Raw genomic sequence first — 23,640 nt, 5'->3', positions numbered from 1 at the left:
ACCGTGCCAGGAAGAAGGGACCCGGAAACCTCCAGCCCCTGATTGCCCACCTGCCCTGAGGGTCTTGCTGTGCTGCATGGCTCCCCTCTTCCTCCTGCAGCGTCCCAGGCTCACATCCTCCTAAGGATTTGTCTGGCCTGCTGGGAAGCGGGGTCATCCGCTTTGGTGAGGTCATGTTCTCGGAAATCCTGAGGGCCAGTCCCACCCCTGGGCTTCCCAAGGGCCTGGATTTCACATCAGGAAGGATGCTCAGGAGGCCCCTCCCATGGTGGCAGTGCTCCTGGGGCACCAAGAAGCCTGTCCGAGCACACGGCACTGTTGCACCTGCTTGCTCAGACCTGAGGTCTGGCTTGGCCTGAGACGTGAAGGACACCTGAGTGAGGGAGACAGGCCAGGTTTCTCAAAAGACGGAGTCAGACCTGTGCCCCTGGCCAAGGGAGGCTGCGGCACCACAGCTAGGAGGGCGGGAAGGGGCCATACAGATCTTCTCCCATCCCAGTCTCCTGTATTAGGTCTATCCTGGCTCTGAAAACCTCGATAATAAAGGGAGGGGAGGGCATCCCTCTCCAGGACTTGGTTTCCTTTGAGATACTCTTGGACCAGGGCCTGCGTTGAGGGGAGCTTGGGGAAAAGGAAGATCCATCTGGATGCTTTTCTCCTAGTTGTTTACTGACTGGCTTTGTCCTATCATTCCACCATGACCTCAAAGACAGGTCTTCCCTGCCACCCGAGCTCATGCCCTGTCTTTGCCCTCCTGCTTTATTTTCTTTATGACATTGTCCCTGGCTGTCTCTATTTGTTTGTATACCTCATATTTTCTACCCCCACCAGAATGTAAACTCCCTGAGGACCCACACTTTTCTTGTTCCTTCTCTATCCCCACAGTGGAGGTGAGCCTTAACCAGGCATATCAGAGATGCTTAATAAATATTCACGGATAGAAAAAGTAATAAAGAGCATCCATTCACAAGACATTCTCTCCTCACTATTTTCAAAACAACCTCATTACTTAAGATACTCAAAAGATAGGCATTAATCACTACGTAATCTCTTAAGATATCTTCAGTATTCACAGTAGGATTTCAGACTGTTCACGGCTAAGGAAAAGAAAAGTAAGATTAAGTGCACCAAGTTTAAAAATCCGCTTCACCCAACAAGAGTCCTGATGCTCCTTTAATGTTCTGAGCACATGACCCCTACACTGACTCTAAGTTACTTCATGTCATGAAAAGCCATAGTCTATGACGTGTGAATCTGCCTTATACCAAGGTGTTTTGGTAATTCATTAATTCAGCCCTTTTGTTGCTCCATAAAGGGGCCCTATCATACCAAAATTCACTCTGGACTGAATGTGTTTAGATGAGCCGCTAGCATTATTTTAACTTTTTTTTCAAAAGATAATGATCTTAAGAAATCAAAGTGAAGTAACCTATCACTAAGCAATTTATGAAATAAATAATGGTCTGTTCATATAATAAAAAACTAAGCAGCTGTTTAAAAAAAGCTTCCTAGTTCTCAATCCTATACAAATGTCAGAATCACCTAGCAATTATTTAAAATATACCAATACCAGGGTTCCACCCCAATTTCACTGGTCTTGGATACAGTTTGAGCATCCGTATTTTTTTAAAAGCTATCCAGATAATGCTAACATGCAGTCAGGGTTGAAAATTACTGAGATGAACTATATTAACCAACTCGGAAATGTCTCCCAGATATATCATTACATGAAAAAAGTCACAAGACATAGATCTCTTAATAAAATTATGTGTCTGTATATATAATTTTATTTAAATGAATTTAGATATGGTTTCTGTTTTACACTATTTACTTATTCATTGCTTAAACTTTTCAAAATGAGAATGTGCTCATGTCTTTTACTTATTTAATTTTAAAAATCTGTTTAGAGAAAATGTGAATTTGTAGGAAAATGTGGAAGCACATTAAAATAGTAACTCCCAAAATATACTATGTCTCCTTCTTTCCCCCCTTCTTCCTCCTTCTGTTCCTTTTTCTCAAAGAGTATAAAAGTAAAATAAATAAAATTCCATTTTTATCCTATCTACCCAACACAGATTATTTCCAACTTTTGGGATTGGGTTGAGGGAGAGAGTAGAGATGGAGGAGGTAGAGAGATAAAGTTCATTCATTCATTCCTTCATTCATTCATTGGACAAACACTGGATTCCCAGACAGGTCCATACTAGGTGCTGGAAATACAGCAATAAACAGAAGATACATATCCTCATATGTATCAAGATACCGTCTTGCCCTAGTAGAGCTCTGTTACATGTAACAAAGAAAGTTAATCTCATCAAGAGAAGTGAGGAAAGACTTCCCTAAGTAGAGGTAGACTTCATCCTGGAGTTAATGGTAGCCATTGAAGAATGTTAAGGGAAGTGACATTACCAAGTCTGCATTTTATATATATATATCCATATATATATAAAGGGTATATATATATCCTTTATCATCACTTTTCATTGTTTGTATATTTTCAAACCAAGATGCACTACCTTCTTTTAACTCCATTAAGTTAGAGATAAGTGGCAATATATTCTTATGTGTGCATCTTTTTAGACTCTATGGGTGTTATGCCATTCTGAAGGGGCCCAAAGTCCAAAAAACTGTCCTAAATGTTCACCTTTATTTCAGTCATAGCATTGGCTTACTCACACTATTACTTTTCAAAAAGAAATTGTAAGCCAATCTCCAATGCACTGATTTGCTAAACATTCCTTTGCTAACTATTCTAATATTTCATGGCAATCTTAACATACATGTTTAAATAGAATACATGAACTCATAAAGTGAAACATTTTCTATTCCAAGAATGGAATGTTATATATATTTATATATACATACACACACATACATATATATAAATTTTATATATAAATATATTTGCTATAAATATTTATATCTGGCTACGAGTTTAAGTGCCAGTGACCATGAACAATGCCCACTTCCCCCAATACTCCCACTTAGAGCCACTAACAAGACAGAGTACCCCTCATCTCTCATCTGAGGTGAGTGAGCTCTTCAGAAAGTTAAATTAGAGCTTGCTACTGAGGCAAAGGATTGACTTAAGGAGTTTATCTTTCAATTCGCTGTTACCTATTTGCCATCAAGTAATATTTAACATGAAATGTTACCTCCTGCTGAGTTTATTGATTGGGCTCATATATCTGCCCGTCTAACTAAGATGAGCATGAATATGGCAGATTCACTTCATCCGAGTTTACAGTTAATAAAGCCCATTGTATGCAATAAATAACACAAAAAATGCTTGGCTTTATGGAAGTCATTGCTACAATTAGTAGAGTTTCTTGAAAGAAACAGATCTTTGTAAACATAGCAAGGTAGGTGAAGGCTTCCAGGGTAATGAGATGTTTCACAGTACTTCATTTACTTAACCTTAAAGTCAATTTTAGCCATTTATAACTGGACCACTTGCACATGTAAAGAAATTATCCAACCCACAAGTGGATTTCTATTTAAGTCTCATTTGGTTGCTTTGGGAAGTATCCACTAAAAACTACTTAACTCCTATCCTTCAAGAGTAGAAAGTTCATTCTCAGGTAAAGTTAACTAGAAAACAAGAGAGAAAAACTATATCTGACACTGTCCTTTTATGACCCAGATGTATCTATGTGATGTGAGTGGTTACCTCCAAGCATTGATGTGCTATTTTTAACTTAGAATCTTCAATCCTTGCTCAAAGTAAGTTATGATTAGTGTTTTGAGGAACGGAATTGCTCTAATTTAAAGGAGGGGGTGGAAAATGTTCTAGAAAAGGGGAAAAATCTGAGCTCTTTATAAAACATATGCAAATTCTCAAACTTGTTTTAAAAAAATTTAAATTATGGGCTTCCCAGTCAACATTTCCAAAAGGCCCCTTTATTCTTTTTTAATTCTTTCTAAATGACACAATCTCTGAGAGCTCAGCCCCTCTTTTCATTGGTCTCTCCACAATACAAGAACCACTGGGGTAGCATTTTCACCTCTGCATACATAGGATGAGGCAGTTCTGAGTTTGCTATTCTGCAATTACATGTCACATTATCCTAATTGATACCACTATTATCTAAAACCATTAACTTGCTGTAAGGATTAAACAGTCACCTAAGTGACCACTCTGCCCTCACATTAACCCATTTATGACATATGTGTGTTTTAGGGTACAGCAGCGCTTCTAAAAAGTTCAGATCCTTAAAGTCCTCATCTGGTTCTCCAACTTGTTTTCACTCCCAACACACCTAAGAAATGTGAAATCCATAGAAATGGACTTCAATCCATAGAAATGATTACCAGGGGGCTGAGGGAGGCATATACTCACACACTGGGTCCTGTCATTTGAAAAGCCTATGAGGTCATTTTGATAAGCCAACACCCCCCACTGGGGCAATAAGGAGAGAGAAGGGTATGAACCCCACCTTATGGAGATGAAAGTCACTGGTTTAGTAGAGCGTTCATTGTCTTATGGGAGGAGGCCACAGGACAATTCCAGCTCTAGCCCCCTGTCCAACTCTTCTCTGAAGTTAAAGAGGCTGATTTTTTTTTTTTTCATTTGTCCCTGGGTTTTAATAGGAAGAGAAGCAAAAATAGAACAACATCTCTTCCCGCTAGAGAGGAGCAGAGCCAGCTGTACTCCTGGGCAAAGGAGGTGGCCACCCACGAGGTATAGTCCCTGGTGGGGAAGCTAAATGAACCTCTCCAACTGATGCCTGAATCCCCTTCACAAAGACAAATCATTTCATCTCACTGTTGGTGATCCTGCAGAAAATGGAATCTTCCTGACTTAAACATAGGCATACTATATGCAGATGACTGGTAATACAGAGCTCCTTTCCTGAAACCAGGCTTCGATTAGAACACAGAAGGATACGGGGGACAGGAGAAGCTGCCACAGGGAGAACAAGGCTGAAGAAAGACAGAGATGCCTGGAGGCCTCTGTCTCCTACACAACTTAGCCCAGGCAGATACAGCACGTGAAGACAAGGCTATTCCAGGGTTGTCCAAAAAAAGAGAACTAAGACATCTGGATATTACTTCCAATTTTAGCACAAGCATTTTCTATAGAATTTTAAAACAGGTTCCAGCTACACTCTAAAGACCTCAACTAATGTTTATTGTTGAGCTGGACAGTGAGTAAATTCATTAAGACCTTTTTATCCTTTATCATCACTTTTCATTGTTTGTGTATTTTCAAACCAAGATGCACTACCTTCTTTTAACTCCATTAAGTTAGAGATAAGTGGCAATATATTGTTATGTGTGCATCTTTTTAGACTCTATGGGTGTTATGCCATTCTGAAGGGGCCCAAAGTCCAAAAAACTGTCCTAAATGTTCACCTTTATTTAAGTCATAGCATTGGCTTACTCACACTATTACTTTTCAAAAAGAAATTGTAAGCCAATCTCCAATGCACTGATTTGCTAAACATTCCTTTGCTAACTATTCTAATATTTCATGGCAATCTTAACATACATGTTTAAATAGAATACATGCGCTCATAAAGTGAAATATTTTCTATTCCAAGAATGACTACCATCATTTCATGATTAATACCAGTGTACAGTGCTGGCTGGAGTCTCACATAAATCATCAAAGTGAATTAAAGTAGCAAAACCACAAAAGTTATCATTATCAAATTCACATTCATGTGGTTCTAGGTTCAGCTAAAAGATAGGCTAAGCACCTATAGTCTCTCACTTACTTTTGAAAGACACATTTTTAAAGCCCCAGGAATTTGGCTAATAAATACATTTGCTTCCACATAATAAATGCTCACTCTGTGCCAGTGTACTGATTGGAGTGATGATACTTAACATAGCCAACACCCCCTCCCGACTAAAAGTCACCCACTCTCTGTGATTTGGTCAAGGGTGGCAAGAGCAACCCTCTCATGTGCTGACCACTGTCTTAAGAGTTGACCTGGAACACTGGACTCTGCCCAAAGAGTCAATGGTAATTCCCCAACCTGGGCAAATAAGGTCCCTCCAGAACTACCCAAAAGAGTAAAAGAGAGAGCTGGCCAGTCAATGACAGAAGAACAGACAGAGGGAAGTCAGATCCAGACTACATAAAAACCAAACCCACCCTTCAAGTGGCCTGAAAGTCCCTTTGGCAGCTCAAGGAGGTGAAGGGCATGGACAGGTACTGGTGGAACCTTTCACCTGCATTTTCTCATTAAATCCAACCAAAAACCTAACATCATATTATTATCCCCATTTTACAAGTAAGCTGATTCTATTAATGTAAAATTAATGTAAACATGCTTTAAAAAGCTCAAATAAGCAATTATCACCAATACTCCACTCCTCAAATCCTTGTCTACTTTTGGCTGGCCACCAGACTATTGAAAGGAGATGGGATTCATAGGAATTATGATGGGACTAATGGGAACCAGAATTAGTGTATAAGGGAGGGTAACGGAAGGGAGAAGATCCTCATGAAGATTTCCCTCTTCTCTGAAAGTGGGTGTTGTAAAGGGAAAAAAAAAGAGAGAGAGAGAAACAAACCAAGAAACAGACTCATAACTATAGAGAACAAACTGATGGTTACCAAAGGGGAGGCAGGGGGAAGGAGGATGGGTGAAATAGGTGATGGGGATTAAAGAGTAAACTTATCGTGATGAATACTGAGTAATGTACAGAATTGTTGAATCACTATATTGTACTCCTAAAACTAATAGAACACTGTATGTTAAAGAATTAAAAGCTTTAAAAAAATTAAAGAAAAGAAAAGAAAAAGAAAAGTGGGTGTTTTGAGCAACAGTCACTGAGTTAAGAACAGAAAAGAGATGCTTTGGAGGAAGTGGGAAAAGAAATCAAGTCAGAGAAGAAAAAAGGTGGTGGGAAAGTGGCTGAAACTAAATACCGTCACAGAGCACAAAATGGCATGTAGCTCAGAATTGAGGCTTGTGGAAGAAATTCTAGATCCCAGGATGTGGAGAGACATCTGGAAAATCCTGGTCTTCATCTTGTCTCTACGCAAGGGGTCAGCTAGCCCAAGGGAAATTATTCTAGAAATGACGAATTAGAGCACCTTTGGCTGCCTATTTTAATCTTGTATTCTTCTCATTGCCAAGAGGCTCTTCCTAATGTCCTTCCAAATGTCTCCAGCATTCTGTGCCTCTTCAATACCCCTTAGACACAGAGAGCTTCTGCTCAGCAGCATCCTCATTTCAGAAAATTTCATCAATCTGAAAATAGTCATTAAGCTGCCTCTTAGCATTCTGTCCTCTAAACTAAAGGGATTCATACAGAAGCTGGACAGCCACCTAGGGGAGGTTACAAAGAGCATTCCAGCATACAAAGTGAGCCAGACTACGCGGTGCCCCTAGATATCTTCCAAACCAAGAGTCCTTGATTCAATTTCTTTCATCTTTTTTGTGAAGTTTTCTATCAATTTGTTCATTTTTGTCACTATGGTTGACCTCTGTCCAACTTCTCCATATCCCTTTCATATTTTTACATCTAATACGCAGAGGAACAGTTTCCCACAATATAAAACAAAGCCTCATTAATTCAGATTAAGTTGGAAAAGTCATGTCCCACTAAGAAATCAGTGAAAAGTATTTTTGATTTAAAAAGTTGTCTATTATAGAACACTACATAATAGATACAAATAAACAACATGCAAAAGTTAATGAAAGATGGTGAGTCACAACAACTCTATTTCTATGGCACTTCATACTTTTCAAAGTATTATTCCATACATTATTTAATTTTTTCAATTTTATTCAATATGTAAACGCAATTATAGGTAGTAGATCATCAAATCTATAGCAGAAAGGCTTGAATTATCCTGCTAAACTTGAACTTCTAACTCAATAAGAATTATATATAATTATTCCAAGTCTGCATCACAGCAGTCTGAATTAATGAGGTTCTGCTCTATTGTAGCTATTATAAACCTGACAATTTTATGGCCATGTTATATCCCAGGATGTCACTCCCATCCACACGTTAGTGATAAATACTGTTTCTTCACACAGGAACTTTTGTCATAACAGAGCATCCCACTTTAAAGAAGCTTCACCAAGTAAATTATCTTATATCTCAAACACCATAGAAATGTTTTATATGAAAAATGTGCTAAGATTTCATTATACTCTCTAAAAACACTTGCTTTGACTTATAATGAGCATCAATAAGGAAGAAATCCCAAGATCTTAAGGACTCAGCATGTCACAGAAATTATCACCTGTTTGTTCAGGGAAAAAAAAAAAAAAGTCACAATCAATCCAAACTAACCAAGTAAATCAACACATGTATAAACCCAGTCACAGAATCCTCTATTTGAGGAACCTGGTGACCCTGAGAAGGTCTGTGAACATCTTCACCATGTTCACTTTCTTCTTAAACCTGTGGTTGGAATCAGAACAATGTATTGTCTTTTCACAGCGGTCAGAAAGACAATGCCTTTACCTACCTTAAAAAGTCTTAAAATGTTAGCAACCATGATGGACACGGAGCTTGCTGCAGCACCTATGACACCAGAAATCTTGTCAGGCTTGGTGAAAATGGGTGGATCTCCATTAGCACACTTCACGTCAGAAGCGTCTTTCTCTATCAATGCCTGCACGAACGTTAATGACTGCTCCAAAGCATAGGTGTCCCTGGAGCATGTGTCAAGGATCCGGACACCAAGAGTGATATTGGAGAGGAGATCAGGGTCCTTATTAATCTGGTCGATTGCATAAAGCATGGCCTCCAGTCTGTGGATCCCCTTTTCCTTCTTCAGCTCCCCACAAGGTACCCCTCTCTCTCCCTTTGCATGGACAGGGAAGAGACCCCCCAAAATGATGTCCCCATCCACTCGTATGGAATGGGCATACTCCTGGCTGTGAGTTCTTTGCATCATTGTGAGGATCCAGTAGAACTTGGCGGTCAAGAGGAAGAAACAAGGGCAAGAGGCTGATCGCTTTCCCTCGCATACCATTTTCTCCACAGATGGTGTTGCAACTCAGGACCCAAAGTTTATTCTTGCCACAGAAGAAGGGGGACCACCAGAGGCTGCACTTTCTGGAGGCTACCATCAGGGCCCATGGGGGAAAAGGCTCTGTGGGTTTCAGCAAGTTTTCTTGATTTGAATGTCACAGTGAATTTCCATCAGACCCCTAAGGTTCAATTTTATTTCCATATAAAGTCAACTTGCCTGGAATGGTGCAAAAATTAGAATAACAGCTGAGGTTCTGAAGGTGGGATGAGGTCAACAATTCACGTCCTTGAAGTCAGCCCTGTAGCAGAATTATTCCTGGGGGGGGGGGGCAGGGGAAGGGAAAAAAAGTATTCAGTTCAATGGGTCTACATTTTTCATATTTTTAAGCCCTGTTTATACCAACCTCTTTTTGTTTGTTTGTTTGTTTCATTTCCCCTATTCAGTAAGAAACTAATTTTTTTGTCCCATGATTCTGAACACCTGGCTGCACTGCGTCTAAACAGAGAGATTGATGACACTTTCGGAGCAAGAGGAACAGAAAAGTATCAGAAACTAGGTTGATTCTCCCAAGCCACAAAGTATTTTTATTTACCATTTTATTTCAATAAATCCAATTTCCATGCAGGTAAAAATCCTGTGATTGATGGCATTATTTCTTTTCAAATCTGTTTTTACTTTTTACGGCTGTCTGAATTTAGCATTTAAATGTCGTCCACAAGATCACAATGAAAGTTTATTTTCTGTGATGTATTCAACAAGCCAGTCATCTGTTAATGACATTTTTTTGGTGCCTCAGATTTCCCAGTGGGGAGAAAGTGATTATTCAAAGAAAGAAAGAAAGAAAGAAAGAAAGAAAGAAAGAAAGAAAGAAAGAAAGAAAGAAAGAAAGAAAGAAAGAGGAAGGGAGGGAGGGCAGGGGAGGGTGGGTGGGAAGGAGGGAGGGAGAAAGGGAGGGAGGAAGGAATTCAATCAATCCAAGGACCCCAAATGTATATGTTTTATAGCTTGTGAAAAGATTTAACAAAAAATGTCAGCTATTTTGTATAAATTATCTTATTGTTCTCTGATGACAAAACAAAGACTTGAAAATGAGACACATGAGGAGGGTTATGTGTGAAGACAGTCCTATGAATTTGTTGGAGTGGAAGCAATGGGTATTCTCAGAGTGCTAAAAGTAAACATTCTTTGATCCTAGAATCACTAGGAGCAAATCAGAGCTGGAGATCAATTGAAGAGCTGCTTAATTTTGTCTGACTCAGGGGGGAAACCAGTTATTTCATCAGGGCTAGAAACAACCTAAAATGAAAACGTCTACCAGCAAATCTAGAGAAAAAGCTTGGGACCTTTAATCTTAAAGAATTCTATGAGGTTCTTTCAAAGGACTTTTGAGAAGGCTTAACTGAAAGCAAGAACTGACTTAACGTAAGAGAATCTGATATTTGAAACACACTTCTAATTAAGCGAATAAACAGCACCAACTTGTTTTGGCAGGATGGTTCATCTAAGGCTCGTTTCTAACTATTTATATATACATGGGTTTGAACCTGAAATCTGGACAATTCTCCTCTAACTTAGCCAACCAACATCTGGTTGTATTTTCCATTCACTTGTTTAATTTCCAGTTCATAAAATTTTCATTCTATCCTCCCTGCCCAAAGGAAAGCATACTGCCTCCCTAGAGGATAACTGAACATATGTCCAAAAGCCTTCAGAGAAAGCCTCACTTTTTTCACTTTCAGATTAGAAAAGGGGGCTGGCTCATCATAGCCCACTGCCCTGGATTTCTGAGCTGATACCCGGAGTATACTCAGAAATACAGCCAATGGCCCACTCTCCTGAGATGGTTCTATTCTGCCTATGGACAAGCTTTCCCTGCCTCCTGGCATGGACTAAGCCCTAGATTCCCTCTATTCTGCCCCCAAATACTTAGTCCTTTTCTGATTTTTCTCACCACTTGACTGATATTCCCTCATGTGCAATTCTCCTAGCAGCAGCTTCTCCCTCAGAAAATCTGTGATTTGACAATAGCCTGACCTCAGGCATTCCACAAAAGGAAACACTCAGAAAGTCAACTTGACTTTCTGGATAAAACCATTTAAGTGATACACCATAAATGGCATCAACCATCCACTAAGAGATGTAGGATTATGTTATACAGTTTCGTAAGGAAGACCAGTTATAAGACAGTAAAACCTCATTAACTCTGACCACTAATTCAGAGCTTGAGACCAAGTCCTCATGGCTAGGCTGACCCTTAGCATTTCCTTTCTGACAGAGCACAGAATAAATGGATATGTGAAGGAGACATGTTTAAGGGAAAAGGGAAGGGGAAGGACACCTGTTGTTCTCCAAAGACCAGCCTTTCTTCACTACACAAAGCCACTCCTAAGTACTTAGAAGAATAAATGGTTTTCAATTATACAAACATAAAACCAGTCCATCTGTTAATTACAAATCATTCTTCCCTGCGCATTAGCCTAGGTCTACTCGCTGTACAGTCCTGGAATTAATAAAATTGAGTTTCTTATAAAAGTACTTGTGTTTGTAATAATTTTTTAGTTTCTTTAGCATCTCCTAGGTCCATTTAGAGCTTTAAGTTAAGGACAGATTGGGGATGGGCAGCAGTGAGGCAGGACTTCGTTTTATTTAGTGGATGAATGCACTTGAATGGAAAATGAGACCTTCCATTTTGGTTATTATTGATTGGACACCTCACTTGAATTTCTGCTTAAGTTCCCTCCCCTGCAACATAGAATTAATGGCGCATAACCTCTTGAAAGCTTGGTTTTCTTGTTTGTAAAGGGATGATAGCACCTGGCCCAGGTTACGTGCCCAGTAAACAAGAGCTGTCATTGCTATCCTAGTCTGTAACTCATTCTCCACTAAAGCAGAGCAACTTTTTCTACATTTGTCCAGTTGGTGAGGTTTTTACTGAATTTTGTCACTTTAAAATTAAAATCAGGGGACGAGCTGGTGGCTCAGTTAAGCGTCTGCCTTCTGCTCAGGTCATGATCCCAGAGTCCTGGGATCAAGTCCCGCATCAGGCTCCCTGCTCAGTGGGGAGTCTGCTTTTCCCTCTGCCTCAGTCTCTTTCTTTCTCTGACATATAAATAAAATCTTTTTTAAAAATTAAATTAAATTAAAATCAGAACTACTTATACTGAAATATTACAGTTATTTCAAAATTTGATATGACATCATAAAAATCAGACTCTCAACAACTGAAAGGTTTAGTTTCCCTTTTAAATTTTAAGGACAAATAAATTTCAAGGACAAATAAATTTCAAAGTTTGTGGAAAACCACATAAACTCAGTTTCACTGTATAATCTTACATTGCCTAGTCTTACTCTTATTCAAGTCTTGTAAACTTTAATCTGAACTCATCCTACTTGGAGTCAATGAGTTTTAAAGAAATAATGACCTTTTCGTACGACAGAACTAAATAGCTCTCCTTTGTGTTCTGTGCTTGGCTTAGAATAAAGCAGTTTTTCTCTCAAATGCACCTTTCTCTGGGAATGGGTACAAATCTCGCCTGTGCTGATGGACTTCTTCAAGGAGGTGTGAGGTCTGCAATCCTGAAATCAGCCTCCGAGGGGAACAGATGCCTTACACTATTCCTGAGACCACAGCAAGGCCTTCACAACCTGTGAGGAGGCTTAACCATTAACCCCCTCGAAGCCCTTCAGGTTCACTCCCTCCTGGTCTGTCTGAGGTACAAAAAACATCATACATCCTAAGCACTTCACCAAAAGTCCCTGCTGGCCCGGGGAGGCCGCCTCTGGCTGGAACTTGAACCTGGGGCCTCCTAAGTGTGCCTGCTTCCTTCAAGGCCAGCAATAAGGACAGCCCCTCAAGGGCCAGGGCCCAGAATTCTGTTTCTCTTGATTTTCTACATACCTTCTCTGTACCAAAGACCCAAGTGTGTATGGGCAGAGTTATTTCGAAATCCCTCAAAGGGCTGAGGATATCAAATACAGTTTGTCCAAACCCCTGCTTCAAACCAGGTTTCCTGGCCAGCCTGATGCCAATGAGAACAAACCCACCATCCCACATAGGGCCCTTCAAGTCTATTAGCATGTCTTCCTCCAGCACTTGGCAAGTGGTTTTAATACATGATATGGTAAAATCCTCACTGAGGAATATCATTAGCCAAGAATTGTGATTTTTTTTTCCCTCATAAAGAGGCCAAACAGCATCCCTATGCTGGATTCCATTCAGCTCTTTAACAAAAAGGTTAAGCTGAATATTGTCATCAACTCAAAACTGCAAATCTAGCAGTTTCACCTGAAACTGCCCACACTTGCAGCTCTTTGGGTTGTTTTGGAAAATGCATCGCATTTGTCTCCGATCTATGCTACAACACGTGTGCATGGCCCTGGAATCTTGAGGGAGGGTGTGTCCCAGAGTGAGGATGGGCCCGAGACAGAGCCCTCGCCTGGCAACGGAGACCTGGAATTGGATCTTTGTTGGATGGTCACTGGCTGGCGACACTAAACATGTCACTTCACCTCTGTGTGCTTCCATTTCCTCATCTGTGAAATGAGTGAGATGGACCACATGATCTCTAAGGTATCTTCCAGCTTCCCGTTCTGAAATTCTATTATTTAATAATAAGGGAATGAGATTACGCTCAAACACCAGAGCAAGGCTTTTCCAGCTGAACACAATAACTGATTTTGTTTGCAAGCTGAGTGACTTTTTCCCATCAGTGAGAGAGGGTTGTGAAAGCTCTCTGTACAAGCAAGCCCCATATTAAGAAAATCTGATACATGAGAAGCTCGACTTACTAAACAGATAAATTAGACGGTGATTATTTGCATTACAACAGAACTCACCACAGGTTTCCTTTAAATAGCTAAATCCCCCATGCATTTAAAATGCAATCTGATTTAGTAGAATTCAATTTGTGCAGTTTTTTTCCAATAACATAGCTATTGCATAAAAAGACCACAGTTAAAGTAATGAGAAGCCACTTTTATAGTATGTATCATATAAGAAGAGGGAAAGGGAGTGAAACCAACATTCACTGAATGTCCACAGGGCACCTGGAGCCTCACACACATGATCTCATTTCCTTCACAAAACACACCTGGAAGATTGGTATCAGAGCCCCCATTTGGGAAATGAGGAACCTAAAAACAGAAAGATTATATGAATGTGTCCAAATTGAAATGCAGGACTACTGCTATGTTCTTTTCCTCACTTCATGCCCCTTGGGTTCAGGACACCATGATAGATAATGTGCACATGAGTATGGTATCCTGGGGTTCAAGAAGTCCCTGGTTCTAATCTCACTCCCCCCAGTACTTACTATATGGCATTGGGCAAGTCACTTCACCTGGGACTAGTTTCTTTGTTTCTAAACTGAGGAATGATTTCTGGTCACCTCCCAAGACTGTGAAGTCAAATGATATAATAATATACATAAAAGTACTCTATAAACTGCCACATGCTTAAGAATGTATAGGGGTACTCTTAGTTTAACAACCAGTCCTGGAACTCAAATATTTTACCAGTGTTTTGTGCTTAGAAGGCCTGAAAAAACCACTTTACCATCACACTCAGAGCTGGCCAGACCCTAACAAGTCATGTGTCTAAAGAATCAAAGGAGACTGAAGGAAAATTGGAAAGAGGGACCCCAGAGGAAGTCAATGGAAGTACAGCATCTGACCTAGAGAATGAAGGTCATGGATACTTGGAGCATCCAAAGGGCTATTCTGAAGGAAGTGGTGACAAGATATTCTGCAGTGAAAAGAGGACAACAGGAAACCTTCCCAAGTTGTATACAAGATATAACTCAGAGCTTCTACCACAAAGGGTCATTACCACTGGAAAAGTTAGCCAACAAACAGCTGGTAGATTTCTATCTTTACACATAATCTTGCCTGGAAAAGTATAAAATTGGCAACACACAAGCTCAATAATCTCACATACTCTTCTTGGGCTCTCCTATATCTTCCCACTTGCGTTCACCTGCACCTTCCTCCCCCAGACCTGTATCTCTTCCCTCCCTCAGTACTGAGGTCTCCTACAAGTCACACTCTTAAGACCTGGCTCTCCCATTACCTTGGCCCTCCCCAGGGACTGAGGTAATTCATTAACAGGTATCAAAACCTAAAGAGGCATTAATGTCATCCCCCAACTGGAACATCTGCATTTATAAGACAATTTCCAAGAGATCCATAATTTCTTTACCAAAAAAATGTATCTAATAGTGGTTAAGACTACTAATGTAACAAATGAAAGCCAGGAGTTATCATGAATCAGTAGCCTTTCAGCCTGTCCCTCAAATCACTCTAACAGCAATGCCTACCACTCAGAAGACAGGTCCTGGGATAAGAATACATCATGCTCAAGGTCCTTAGTGAGTGAGTGAGTTCATCACAACTTGTCAAAGCACCAAGTAGAAATGAAAATCAAAGAAAACGTCTCTCTGAACCAAGTAAGAAGGGGGGGGGTAGGGAAGGAAGGAAAGAGAGAGAGAGAAGGAGGGAGGGAGGGAAAGGAAAGGAAAGAGAAGGGAAGGGAAGGGAAGGAAGGAAGGAAGGAAGGAAGGAAGGAAGGAAGGAAGGGAGGGAGGGAAGGAGGGAGGGAGGAAAGAGGAAAGGAAAGGAAAAGAAAATCAAATCTAAATTCCTAGCAGACAGAAAACCTATTCTTGTGATAGAAACAATGTGATTGAGCTGACTCTGTTCACATACCCTCCTGGAACAACATGGAATGACTGTCCCTCCTGAGAAAACTACACGTGTGAGTCTGGTGATGTCCAATCAGGTTCTACCAAGAAAACAGCAACAGTTTCCTGAACCTTCAAAAACCAGCCTATTCTACAGGCATGGAGATGTGGGCAGTCTTTGCTATGGATCCAGTTAAAAGATAAATCCATGCAGCATCCTCCTTTTAAGACACTGAGACAGAGCAGCTCCACTCCCCTGACTAAAGGCAAGGTTCTCTTTGTGTTGGGCATTCTAACTACAGGAGGAAGACAGCAGGAAAGAAACTTAGAAGGAAAAACATCATTGCTACCATGAGCGAGCTCCTTTGTGTGCAGTGGACTGTGCTCATGCCTGAAGACAATGGAACATTCTTACACAAAGATTGGCACACAGTGTTGCCAATGTGAATGTCAGCCTGTTGTTTGCTGCATAAATACCAATTAAACCAGCCCCTTGGAAGCTCCAACCTGCTCAGCTAAGTTTGAAAAGAGCACATCTCTCCAGACTTCTAACTTTCTGTCACACTTACAGAAGTTCAACTCTTCCTTTTATCTATTCCTTTTGCATTTAAATATTTTTAGAATTATTCAAGTAGCCATACTTTGCAAAGAGAGCATGGTAGGGCAGAACCAGCCAGCACAAACCAAATAGAATAGAGCCTAAATAACGGTATAGAGCTGTGTTCTCAGCATCTTTTTCTTTATTCTGGGTAAATCCTCTCCTAGAGAGCCTCTCCTGAGCTATTGCTCCCCATAACCCTGATTTAAAAGCAAGAATGCTGTCTTTATCTCAGGTATGATGCAACCTGTAGTTGACTACAAAATAGGAAAACTGCATTTAAAAACCTTACTTCATTTTCCCTGATGGTTAAGGCTTTTCTCTCCAAAATTATCAAACCACGTATTTTCAAGAACCGGGCAATGAATTCCACACAGCTGATTCTGTCTCCTACAGAGATTTTTCAAGACATTATTCACAAGCAAGTGGCCAAGGTAAACTCAAGTGGTTTTTGTAGCCATTTGCAATTATTGACAAACAATTTCATAAGAGAAAATGGAAATTACAGTCAAGTGCAATAAGCTGTTTATCCAAGATCTACCTGCTGGTGGCTCTTTCCCCTTTTTATTTTTTCTTTCAAGCAAAATACAAGCTAATATCAAAATGCATTTCTACTCTTTCTGATATTTCTTGTCAATATCTCCACCACCAGCCCTGCTTTTCAGTTCGGTCAGTTGGCAGGATTTGTACTCCATCGCGGTAGTAGCCGAGATGGTAGGGTATTCCTGGGTGTTCGAGAGACTCCCGTGCCGTCAGGTCTGTGGGAAAGGATCACCCTCAAAAGGCAAATAGGGCATTCCCTTCCCCAGCAGGACTGGCTTCGGGACCGAGGGGCTTGGGTGACTGCAGCAGGCGGGTGGGTCTATTTTCACCCCCACCATCCTGGGAGCACAGACACTCTCTGACCCCAGGCCCTGCAATTTGGACCACGAGGGAAACAATTCTTCAGGGAAGCCTGGGGGTGCCGTCTTGCGCAGTTGGGCTACTTGCACACCCCTCTGCGTTTCATTTGCACCAAGGGAGCGTGTCAGACAGACGGGTTTTTTGTTTGCTTTGGGTTTTGTTTTTGGGTTTTTGGTGATTCGGTTATATTTTCACCAACTGTAGGAACCTCAAGGGATCTCCGAGCTGCTTGGCAGAGCAGATGGGCTCTCTATCGGCGGGGCTCAGAAGGTTCTCTACCTCTGTCTCTATCTCTACCTCTATCTCAGCCCGCAGCCACTTACCCCGCCCCCGCTCCCCTCTTCCCTGCTGCATCTTCCTTTTTCTTCTCAGTTCCTTCGGCTGTTGAACCCGGGCTCCCGGTAGAGCCCAGGGCCTTAGAAGTACCTGGTTTCCCTTGCCTTTCCCGCGCCGCTGGGGTATTCCAGCGCCTCCCAGTCCCCCGGCACGCCCGGAGATCCAGCCTCGGAGCGCTGCCGGACCCGAGCGCCTCCGCCTCCGCCTCCGCCCCCGCCCCACCTGGCTGCCCCGAGCGCCCACGCCCGGGCGGGTCTGCCCCAAACTGGGGCCGCTCTGGCCGCAGGTGCTTCGGAGGAGCTGTCGGGCGCATCTGCCTTTGCTCTTTAAACTCAAAATCCCTGAGAGCATTCCTCCTCTCCCCCACCCCCAACAGGACAGGGAACTCCAGTGTTTTCCCAAAAGCCACAAAAGGGGGGGCGCGGAAATCCCAACCTCGCCGGGCTAACTCGGAGAATACCAAACTCCAAGGCAGAGGTGCAGGGATGGAGGGGTTCTCGAGAACCTCCAAATCACTCGGCTTCTCCCGCGACTCCCGTCTTCCCTAGATTCTGCTTAGACATTCATCCAGCCCCGCTCTCAAGAAGGAGGGAGTTACCCCAACTCATCCCGGAAGCCTCTAACTTCGGAAATCCCTCCCGTTAGGTTTGCAGAACGGAGGTACCTCGTCATCTCGGCGGGGCAAGTCCGGACTCCGCCAGGGCAGGCAATCCAAGGAAGAGCGCTTTAAAATCCTGCCGCCGCACGCCCCATCAGAGCACCCTAGGCGCTCCTGCCCCTTCCCGTCACCCTTCAGTCTCTCATTCGCCGACTAAACTTTTGGGGGATCACATCTCCAAGCCTTGGGAGTTCCAAGCTAAGCCTTCCTCTTTACTGAACCTCTTCACTGGAATGTAATCATGGGAAGACAAGAGGGGTGGCTGCCTTATTCTTTGCAACGTAAAATCAACAGATACCCAATCAAGCTCCAATGCCCGGCCAGCCCCTCGCCCCCTGGTGCCCACTCTCCCTCGCCCCCCGTTCCCGTCACCTCCACCCGCCAGTTCTCTCCCAGACTCCGGTGTGCAAGGCCATTTACTTGTGCCCAGGAAAAACAAATCACTAAAGTGATCGGAGAAGAAACCGTGCACCTGGCTGTCCACTGAACGGTTTTAAAGAAGAAAACGGAAAGGGGAATAAAATAGGGGGAATTCTCCTTTTTCCGCAAGCACAACCTTTGGGGGGAGTTCGGGGGTGGGGGCGTTTTTTCCTGTGGTTCGGCACTTGCTCCGCTTTTCCTCTTTCTGCTGCTCGGCGCGTCTTACCCTGCTCCCCGCAGAGGGCGCGGTGAGGAAGCCCGCGGGGGGCCCGCAGCTCCATGTCAGCGGTGCCGCCGCCGCCGCACGAGGCAAGCACCGCGGCCGCACTTGTGGCTGGTCTCGGGGCTGAGGGGGCTGAGCTGGCCCGGCCGGCGCCAAGTGTCTTCCATGTGAATAACAAATACTCCCACCGGCGGCCGCGATTGGTCTGCGCCCGGCGCCTCCCGATCCTCCGCCCGCGGCCATTCACCCGGCGCGGCGCGGGGAGCCAAGGCCGGGATCGCGTCCGGGATCGCCAATCGCTTCGCGCCAACCAGTCACCTCGCGAAGCAGGAGGAGGAACCCCGAGGGGCGGGAGCCCCTGGATTCAGGTGCCACTGAGCCAACCTGGCGCGGGCAGGAAGAGCGACGCTCGGCCGACGGATTCCCCTTCGCGCTACATCACTTCAGCCCGCAGAGATGCCGGGACCAGAAATGTCAATAGTTCTGATTTAAAAAAAAAAAAAAAAAAAAAAAAAAGCACCCCCACCCGCCCCGCCCCCAACAGAAAAGGGAGGACTCAAAGACTCAGGGGGTGGGCTGTGGCGGGGAGGGTAGGAACAAGTGCTGGCGGATGGAAGGAAGAATATGGCTGTGAGGGAGCTGAGCAGCTCCGACTGCCTGGCGAGCCCGGACCCGCGCGGGAAGGCGCCGCACGACGGCCACGCGGAGCCGGGAGTCAGGACCGCGAGCCTGGGGTCCTCCTTCAGGAGCACAGCCCCGAAAAGGGTCACCGTGAAGAAAATTGGTCGATGGCAAGGGTCGCCACACGCTTTCTTTCCAGGGATGCTCAAAGTAAAGCCCGCCGGCCGCGCGGTTCCCCTGCAAAGTTTACCTCACGCGGCGCCGCTGTTCGGCCATTTGTCCTGCCCGCAGCTCCGGCGATGGTCTCCCCCACCCTCGCTCCCGAGGGTCTCGGGGGGCGCCTTCTACCGAGCCCCCGGAGCTCGAGCATGGACATAGGACGGTCCCGCTGCGGGCACGGCGCAGGAGGGGGCGCGGGCGGTCACGGGGACCGTCGTGGTATTGAGCCGATTCTAGCAGCCGCAGATGCGGGGCGGGAAACTCCTGAGGAGCCGCACCGCGCGGCTCCGCGGGTTCTGAGGGGGAACCTCGGAATTCCTTTCGCCTCCAGCCGAGGGAAACCCGCGGGCTCTACGCGCACAGTCCAGCGGCCCTCCCCCTGAGTTACCGCCCGGGCTCCACGCACCTACCGGGGCGCGCGCGAGAGGGAGCCCCTGGCCGCCCCGCGCCGGGGGAGCGGCGGCCGGCGCCGCCTTGTGTTGGTGAGAAAGTTCCATCTAGAGGCGGCCGCGCGCCACTGCAGCCCGCACCCCAAGCCGCCAGGTGAGCCAGGGAGCCGGCGGCCGCCTCTCCCCGCCGCCCAGTGGGCGGCGTGGGAATGCTGCGGGACCGGGGACAGCCGGAGCGAGATAGGGAGGATGCAGAAGGGGAGGACGAACCCCGTGCAGAGCACCCCCCTCCCCCATTCGGCATCTCCGCAAGGAATTTCAGCTTCCGAAGCATAAAGAACGTCATGATCATCACGACAGGTATCACGCATTATCCTGTATATTACTTATCCTGTTCAGGCTTCTTTAGTTCTCACACCAATTCTGTGAGGTGATGAAAATAATAAATTAAGTCTACTGTACAAATGAAGAAGGGAGCCGAGGCTTAGAGACACAGCTGCAAAGTGCTGGAGCCAGAAATCAGAGCTGCCTGGCTTCCAAACCCTGCACACACTTCCTCCAGGGGGTGGTTGCTTTTCCCAAAACTGGCATCAGTGTGTGAAGTTTCCACTGAGGAGACAGTTGTTTCACAAAGCCACCCTCTTTGTCCCTTAGAAGAATCTACAGGTTTCCAGCTCAGGAGACCTCTTCCCCTTTCACTCCCTCCTCTTCCCATTCCCATTCCCTTTCCCTCTCCCCTCTTCCCATGAAGGCTGCTTGATTGAAGAATCACTATTTTGTGATCACAACCACCTGGAGGGAAGAAGGAGGCTTTGGAGAAATAAAATAGACCGGGTCCCCTGTCCTCAGGTTCCAATATAGGGAGCCTCAATTCACTGTGAATGCATGGCACAGCCTTGAAGGGAGTGACCAGCAGGCAGCACAGCCTGGAGCAGAGAAGGTGCTAGAAGAACCCCTGATACAGAGATCAGATCAGGGGGTGGGTGGGCTCATCAGTCATGTGTCTGCATGAAGTTTGGGAGACTTTCTTACCAACTGGCTGGGCTCCCTTCTTCTCTCCCAGAAGTGTGATTTCTCACTCAGCAGTCTCATGTCTGTAGTAGACAGCTCACCACCCCACCCCAAACTGCAGACCAGTGATGTATGTCTTAGCAGTTATCACAGGTCGTGGGGGTGTATGAGTCTCTTTCTAAACCCTTTACTATTTATGCATGAAAACGTTTGGAGAGTGGAGACATGAAGGAGGGGGCAGGCATAGCAAGCCTGAAAATACTCTGAACCCCCAGAGCTGCTGACCACACCATGGTCTCCAGGGTCTGCTAGAGGCAAGCTGTGGGCCCAGTAAGTAGACTGTTGCTCCAGGGCGAGCAGGGAGGGCAGCACCCTGGCACTCTGGTGGGCCCATTTCAGAAATGAGGACAGCTTAGCTGGTTGTGGCTTTGGAGGCCTGACAAGGCTAAGTGAGCTGCCCAGGGTGGAAGTGCCTAATGAGCCTGCTTTTCTCTTTTGCCTATTGATCGTCACCTGTGGAGAACGGGTGTCCTACCGGCACATCACTGCCTCTTTTGGTGACCCTCTGGCAGATGAGCAGAATTGATCTCCCCTAGGGAAAGTTTAATTCTCATGTTCGGCTTTGCATCATCTTTAATTCTTGAAACTCAGAATGGGACCATCATCCCAGACCTATATGGAATCTGGTCAATAGGGAATAGATCCATTATACATATTCTGGGGTGTATTCAATGAGTTTATCTGGTGGCCTCAGAGCAAGTGACATAAACTCATACACAGGTTATAATCCACCCAGACGGATAGCAACATCAGGGCAGAGGAAGAGAGATCATCTCGAGTCATTGGTCCCTGTCAGTTACACTTATAAAAAAGACACTAGACTGTCCAACCCCTATTCATCAAGCTGAGACCCCACGCCTCTGCTCACCCTGTGCTGCAGCCTGTGTCAGAGGACAGTGTCTAAAGCCCAGGCAGTCCAGACAGCAAGTAATGCCAGAGTCACCCACCTGGTCTCTCCTTGGGCTATCCCACTGCCGTATGAAATGTATCTTCAGGAGGTGTCTGACCTCATCATCCATCCCACCCCAAATATTTATGCAAACCAAATATATTTCCTGGTGGTTAATCCTCCAAGAAGATTTGCCTATAATCTTCTCATTTTCAGTTGATTTAAAATGTGAGAAACTGCCCATGTGTTAGAAAATGCAAAAAACAATGCCATATGTTTGGGGTCCATTTAACTCAAGCTGTGATATGTATTCCACACATGGAGATTTATGCCACAATTCCTGCTTTGGGGTAATCATTAAGACTCGGAACCTTTGCAGGCTACTCACCCAGGAGGAATATTGACAGCATGAAGCTCCCACATGGAGCAAAACTGACAGGGAAAAGTGGGAATGGGATTTGTTTCTTTTGGAAACTACGACAATATTTTTCTTGCTAAACCATCTGCAAGTGGTGGTAAGTGTATCCTATTGGTTTTGCTCAGTTGATTAAAACAATGGCTACTGGAAGCAAGATCAGACATGTGGGACTGACTGGGCCAATGAGGTTCATGACAGTAATGTGCCCCTCACCCCCACAGCTCACACCTGTGAGTAGAAGTCATGGGAGGGATTTCCTGAAAGGATACATATGGCACAGTGTACATGAATCCCTAACCCACTTCATTTGGGTTTCCCCAGGTGCACAAGCTGAGACAAGGATTCAAGGGCAAGTAGTTTATTTAACGGGTGAAGCAAGTCCCAGTAGTCAGGTGGGGAAGTGAGCCAAAAAAGTGTGCATTATCAAGCTACTTGCCACTGTGGGCCCCTGGAGCTTAATATCAGTGGAGAGCTCTGGAAGCCAGGGTAGAACACACACCAGAGTTGCTCCAACCCAGGGGTGAGGGAGCTATACACCCACTCCTATCAGTTGTTGGTAAGAACTGCTCACAGATGGTGTTAATTTCCGGCAATTTCAGCCTACTACCTGGGTGGCCGCCAGCCTCCGGGGGCCAGGTAAAGCCCTCAGGCAAAGAAATGCAGGTGCTGGCTGTTAGGAGGCAGGCAGTGTGTAATCGAGAAGTCTGAGAAAATATAGCAGGTGACAGCATCTGCAACATCTGCTATTAGGAAAACCACACAACACTTACATGGATCAAGGCAATGTCTCTCCACATGTGGTCCTGGGACCACCTGCCTCAGAATCACCAGGGAGCCAGGTATAAGCACAGATTCCTGGGCCCAATCCACAGCTGTCTGAATCAGACTCACTGAGATAAGGCCTGGGGATCTGTATGTTTTGCAAACATTCCAGGCGATTCTGAGGATGTTCACTACAATTTGAAATCCACCGCTTTCAGGAAATCATTCTCCTCACAGGCAACCAGCAGGCAGCCTGTTTAAATATGTAAAAAGTTACTTGCAAAGCTTAAGGAGACAAACCTTAGAAATCAGGAGCCTGGGGAGGGGATGCCAATGCTGTCCAGATCCTTGTTCTCTCATTTACAACTCTTTTTAAACTGAGGAGGTTCCATCCAGTGTTTTCTGAGAAAGAAAAGAGGCTGAGTTTCATTCCTGATTCTGCCATTAATAAATCATATCCTCTTGACCTTTGAACATTTCTGCACCTCAGTTTTTTACCTGTATGT

General features: G+C 44.5%; 1 protein-coding gene across 2 annotated transcripts in view; it reads right to left on the bottom strand.

The window, feature by feature from the left end:
- GRM8 (glutamate metabotropic receptor 8) overlaps nucleotides 1-18,958 on the bottom strand; it is a 723,043-nt gene extending 704,085 nt beyond the window's left edge. Inside the window, exons 1-2 of one of the 2 annotated variants that reach the window (XM_087860847.1) lie at nucleotides 18,769-18,958; nucleotides 8,441-9,265 (exon numbers count right to left, since the gene is read on the bottom strand). In XM_087860847.1, coding sequence (XP_087716973.1) covers nucleotides 8,441-8,950 — 510 coding nt within the window. In that variant the 5' untranslated portion in view covers nucleotides 8,951-9,265; nucleotides 18,769-18,958. The remainder of the gene's footprint in view (nucleotides 1-8,440; nucleotides 9,266-18,768) is intronic. The other variant, XM_045792722.2, reaches the window with a different exon arrangement.
- Between the last annotated feature and the right edge of the window lie 4,682 nt (nucleotides 18,959-23,640).

This window comes from Ursus americanus, chromosome 3 (genome assembly GCF_024610735.1).
Source record: "Ursus americanus isolate L20-20 chromosome 3, mUrsAme1.1.p, whole genome shotgun sequence".
NCBI lineage: Eukaryota > Metazoa > Chordata > Mammalia > Carnivora > Ursidae > Ursus > Ursus americanus.
This window is presented reverse-complemented; position numbering and strand designations above follow the sequence as displayed.